The 6,045-nt window shown below is 36.8% G+C and overlaps 1 protein-coding gene across 2 annotated transcripts; it reads left to right on the forward strand.

Moving 5' to 3' along the window:
* Positions 1 to 1,031: 1,031 nt before the first annotated feature.
* Positions 1,032 to 5,218, forward strand: LOC109189807 (probable LRR receptor-like serine/threonine-protein kinase At3g47570). Of its 2 annotated transcripts, none has more exons than XM_019340434.1 (2): positions 1,032 to 3,826; positions 3,859 to 3,997. In XM_019340434.1, the coding sequence occupies exons 1-2, from the start codon at positions 1,115 to 1,117 to the stop codon at positions 3,889 to 3,891; spliced, it is 2,745 nt and encodes a 914-aa protein (XP_019195979.1). In that variant the 5' UTR covers positions 1,032 to 1,114; the 3' UTR covers positions 3,892 to 3,997. The 2 variants fall into 2 exon arrangements, with proteins under 2 accessions (XP_019195979.1, XP_019195978.1); XM_019340433.1 differs by lacking the exon at positions 3,859 to 3,997 and adding an exon at positions 4,774 to 5,218 and having other exon boundaries at positions 1,035 to 3,806.
* The last annotated feature ends 827 nt before the right edge of the window (positions 5,219 to 6,045 follow it).

The raw sequence follows: 6,045 nt of genomic DNA on the forward strand, positions 1-6,045 counted from the left end.
ACGCCCGACGAAGGTGATGTTCATCTTTCCGGCAAAGGTGACCATAATCTGAGCTTTTCGGGCGGTGAATAACTGGTAACCTATTGGTTACTGATAAATATGGTTTATTTGATCTATTTTGACAAGTTTGAGTGTTCAATTAAATTAAATTTTTTAATGTTAAAGGACTTAATTGCATTTTTAGATAAAATTTGAAGATTTATTTGACACTTTTTTCTAAAAAAAATAACGTGAATGGTTAAAATTATGCGATTTTTGTATGGGTGAGAAATATTTATTGATTAATTAATATTTAATACATAATTCAAGAACAAAAAGAATCTACATCGTGTCGGCGTCAACGGTCAACGTCAACGTCAAGATCAGAGTTAGGCAAATGGGGAGCCGAGGGCAGTATGGGCAGTGCACTATGTTTTACAAAGAACAGTGATATGATGCACTGCCTAATTATATTGTTCTGTCTGTTATCAATAATCCAATATCAGTTCAGACTTAGACAAACATAATAATAATCAAGTTGACATTATGTACTTAATTAATTAATTAATTAATTAGTAATTACTGTAAGAGAATCTTCACGTGAAATCCAATAAACATCATTGATTAATTGGAATGCAGCACTGAATAATACAATAAATTACGTAGAATGTCTCATCACACAGTGTAGACTGTAGAAAGTAGAGAGGCTTATGATTTTATGAGAATACGCTCTCAAAAGAAAATTAAGAATCAATCCAGTCTTAAATTTGTAAAAATAAGATAATTTTTTTAAAAAAATTATTATTGTATTCTTGTAATTATCGTCAACTTTACATTGTAATCAACATTTTAATATGTAATTTGTAACAACTAAATATGTAAACTTAGATAAATTCTTAAACCAAAAACACAGTTATAAACTCTAAAATTTAAATCGTGCAATGAACTTTCACATTTTTACAAATTACAAGTACAATCTTTTAATACTAAATGTGCTATTAATACTAGATGTACAAATTTAAAAATTTATGAGAAGTGCTACTTCTATTGTAGCATTATTTATATGCCCACACTACCATTTTAAATGTTCAACCTCGTACGCACCTAGTAGCTAGTGTCATCTTTCAACACCCACATGATGCCTTTTCCCATTTGCTCTCCTTCCAACTTTATTATTTTGCTGTATTTCCTGAGTTTCTTATTACTCCCAGCTGCCTCCAAACTAGAAGGCAATGCAACAGATAAGATTTCGCTTCTCGAATTCAAGAAAATGATCAAAGGCGATCCCTTGGGCATCATGAGCTCGTGGAACGAAACCATCCATTTCTGCAAGTGGCCCGGTGTTTCATGCGGCCACCGCCACCGGAGAGTCACGGCCTTAGGCCTCAGCTCCATGAAGCTGGTGGGCTCACTTCCTTCTCACATTGGGAACCTAACCTTTCTCCGGGTTCTGGACCTTCAAAACAACAGTTTCTCGGGTGAAATCCCGCCAGCAATAGCCAATTTGCACAGGCTGCAGGTTCTTTTTCTGCATAATAACTCATTTAGTGGCTCCATTCCTTCAAATATTTCTGGGTGCACAAACTTGGAAGCTCTGGATTTCTCAAACAACTATCTCATGGGCACCATTCCATCACAACTTGGCACCTTAACCAATCTCCAAACCATTCATTTTGTTCACAATAACCTCACCGGTAAAATCCCTCGTTCTCTTGGCAATCTTTCTCTTTTGTATGAATTCTTTGCCAACAAGAACAACTTGGTAGGAGAAATCCCCGATTCTTTATGCAGAATATCGGGACTACAATACCTTATAGTCTACGAAAATAATCTTAGTGGCAAACTACCCTCTTCTCTATTCAATCATTCATCCATGTTGGCTATAGATGTAGGCAACAATTTCATAGAAGGGTCTTTGCCTCCCAACCTTTTTATCACCCTTCCTCGCCTTTTCTATTTTAGTATTCATAATAATACTTTCACTGGAAATATACCCCCCACATTATCAAATGCTACAAATCTGCAGTTCTTCTATATTAGCAGGAATGGACTCACAGGAAAAGTACCTGACCTTGGGAACTTGGAGAAAATTCAAAGGTTCTTGATAGCATTTAATTATCTTGGGGAAGGGAAGGATGGTGACCTGAACTTCCTTTCCTCGTTAACCAATGCCACCAACTTAGAGCTTTTAGAGCTTAATACGAATAGCTTTGGAGGTGTCTTACCTGAATCCATCTCAAACCTTTCAAGAAACCTTAAAGAAATCGGTCTTTCCTACAATAAGGTTTCCGGGGAAATTCCAAGGGGGATTTCCAATCTCATTGGCTTGGAGGGTCTATATTTGGCTTACAACAATTTCAACTCGGAAATCCCGCCTGAGCTTGGGTTTCTTAGTGGCTTGCAAGAGTTGGCTTTGCTTGGGAACCATTTATCAGGAAAAATCCCATCCTCTTTTGGAAATCTAACGCTTTTAACCCAACTTAGTTTGAGAGAAAACCGTCTCGAGGGTATCATTCCTTCGAGTTTAGGTAAATGCCTGAACTTGGCCCTGTTGGATCTTGGGCAAAACAACCTCAGTGGCAACATCCCACAGGAAATTCTTCAACAGTCATCCTTGTACTTGGATTTCTCGCAAAACCAATTAATCGGTTCCATTCCAGAAGAAGTTGGAAATTCGAAATTTTTAGACTACTTGGATCTGTCTTATAATTCACTGTCGGGCCATATCCCTAAGACACTTGGGAGCTGTGTCCAGTTGGAAATGCTGAACTTGACAAACAACAACCTTCAAGGCAACATCCCTTCTACTATGCAAAATTTGAAGAGCCTGCAGTTTTTGGAACTCTCGAATAACAGTTTGACAGGCGAAATCCCAAGCTTCTTCAAGAACTTCAAATATTTGCAGAATTTGAACTTGTCCTACAATGACTTTGAAGGTCCAGTCCCAAGTGAAGGAGTTTTCAATGATACAAATTCTTTTTCAATCATCGGAAACCGAAATCTCTGTGGGGGTATATCTCAGCTCGGCCTACGCAACTGCGAAACTACAAAACCAAAAAAGAACAAATCAAGAACTTACTTGAAAATAGTGATCCCAGTCATTTCCGGGTTTCTTGTGTTTCTTGTGCTGACATTGGTGGTGTGGTTTCTTAGCATTCGATGGCTTAAAAGATCAAGAAAAGAACCCCCTCCAGATTCACCAGAAAACTCCATCTTAAGAGTGTCTTACCAGACTCTCCTCAAGGCCACAAATGGATTCTCCTCATCCAATCTGCTCGGAGTAGGTGGTTTTGGAGCTGTATATAAAGGAACTTCTGATCATGACACCACAGTTTTCGCGGTCAAGGTTCTTAACCTCTTGCACTCCGGAGCTTCCAGGAGTTTTATGGCCGAGTGTGAGGTCCTGAAGAACACAAGACACCGTAATCTTGTCAAGGTGCTAACTGCATGCTCGGGTGTCGATTTCCAGGGTAACGATTTCAAGGCCTTAGTTTACGAGTACATGGAGAACGGGAGCCTCGAAGACTGGTTGCATTTCAGCCCACGGGAAAATTCTCAAATTGAGGAGCACAGGAAGCTAAGTTTTGTTCAAAGGTTAAACATTGCCACTGACGTGGCATGCGCTCTGGATTATCTTCATAATGATTGTGGACTAGCCATAATTCACCGCGATCTCAAGCCAAGCAATGTTCTCATTGATAACAACATGACTGGACACGTCAGCGATTTCGGATTAGCCAGATTCGTGCAGCCATCTATTCTTAGCTCTTCAGCATCTCAGACAAGTACTGCAGGTGTACGAGGAACTATTGGTTATGTGGCACCTGGTACGTATAACAAAAACAAAGTATTTTTTTTTTTTGAAAATCAAAAACAAAGTATTTAGTTGATGTTTATAGAAATATTAATTAAATGGCTTCTAGCATAGTTGCTAAAAGATGAAAACTAAACCAAAATAAGCCAATATGTTATACAGTGAGATTAATTTTACAGTGAGATTTCTTTCAGTCCTTTTCATGATATAAGCAAGCAGCTAAAAACTGAAGAGCTGTTATAGCTAATTATAAGTGTTTGGTAAAATTAGTTTTTGATAAGAGGTAAAAAGACTAAAAATGATGTTATTTATTTAAAATAGAGTTAATGAACGATTTGGTCCCTCGATTATTAGTGAACTAGTCCCTCAATCGCTTATTCATTGATTTGGTCCCCGAAAATAATTATTTTTAGTCGATTTAGTCTCTTCGGCCGTCAATTTGGTCCTCGAAAACAATTACTTTTAGTCGATTTAGTCCCTTCAGCCATCGACGGAAGACGGCCTGAGGGACTAAATCAACTAAAAATAATTGTTTTCGGGGATCAAATCGATGAATAAGCAATTGAGGGGCTACATTGACAGTTCGCTAATAATTGAGGGACCAAATTGTTCATTAACCCTTTAAAATAATAAGGATAAATGAGTTTTAATTGGGAGAGGTAAATGATGTCATTTATTAAAGATATATTATGGATAAAGATGAAAAAGAAAATTAGGGAACTACTAGTTTATTTTTGAAACGCTACCTAAGCTAGCGTTTCAGCTACTAGCTTATTTTGGAAACCATTACCAAACAAAGTTGATTATTAGTAGCTTAAAATAAACTATAAGCTCTGCCAAACAGTGCCATAGAAAATCAGGCATGCCAAAAATGATTGTATAAACTGCTAAATGCTATTTTATCAACTCTGTGAGTAAAGTTCGTTCAGATAAACGTTTTTATGACTGTTATTAATGAGAGTGGGATATGAAAATTGCAGAATATGGAATGGGAAGTGAGGTATCAAAATCTGCAGATGTATACAGTTTCGGCATACTGATCCTGGAAATGTTCACTGGGAGGAGACCTACAGATGAACTGTTCAAAGATGGATTAAACATTCATAACTATGCCAAGGCTGCATTACCAGAGAGAGGGGTGGAGATTGCAGATCCTGTACTTATCCAGGAAAGAGACGAAAAGGCACAAATCAAACAGAAACACAAATCCCAGAACAGGAATGATGAGTTTGAAGAGTGCTTAGTTTCTTTGCTTGAAATTGGGGTCACCTGCTCTGAAGAATCGCCTAGAGATAGAATGAATATTGGTGAAGTTGTAGGTAAATTGAATACATTAAAGAAATCCCTATAGGAGACATGTAAAAAAAAATGTAATTCTAGTCTAGCATAATAAATGACAGTTTCAGAAATTGAGTTTCATGGCTGTACACTTCAATGAAAATCCAAATCAGTCTGATTGTAATGCGCGGGGCACTTTGCTACACATTTCTTAGGTTTCCTACATCTTCCTAGACTTATCTTGGACTTAATTTTCTAGATGTATGTATATAACACGAGTAGTTGTAGAGATCCTTAAAACTTTCTAGAACATTAGAGAATCCTCCTACTTTAGAGATTTTTTGGAAGATTCTAGAGAGCAAATCTTAGCCATTGAATTAAGTAGATTTCCACCATTCATTGAGGAGGTGAAATAGGTATAAATACTCTTATGGGGGGCTCATTTGTAAACAACCTCAACAATAACTTCTTTGTAAGAGTTCTTGCCTTTGTTAAATTAGCATCACCTTTGAGGTTAAGCGAGACTGACTTAGCTATTGCGAAAGAAAAAATAACTAAGACCGCATGTTAACCGAACACTCAAATCCCATTACTGTGTTCATTACTAATCTGATACCTAAACCAAAATCAAAGTCATTTACAATGTAGACAATGATTGGAACAGAGCTTTGATTCTAAGTTAGTAGTCTTGAGTAATATAAATTTTGTTATTCCATAATAGGTCATAGTATAAATATGATTTAACCAAAAATGGATATGTAAAATAATACAAATATAAACAATAATTCAACTTCTTACCGGGTGGTTCTTCTTCTCTGACTCATCAAGCAAGGCGAGTTCATAAAATTCCGCCGGCATCTTATCTCCTCTACCCGGGATAATAAAAACAATCACCAAAAAACAAAAACTAAAATTCATTAGCTCATACAAACATACACTTCTAACCTTTATGTATCCTTTAAAGCATAGATTAT

This window comes from Ipomoea nil, unplaced genomic scaffold (genome assembly GCF_001879475.1).
Source record: "Ipomoea nil cultivar Tokyo-kokei standard unplaced genomic scaffold, Asagao_1.1 scaffold1564, whole genome shotgun sequence".
Classification (NCBI taxonomy): Eukaryota; Viridiplantae; Streptophyta; class Magnoliopsida; order Solanales; family Convolvulaceae; genus Ipomoea; species Ipomoea nil.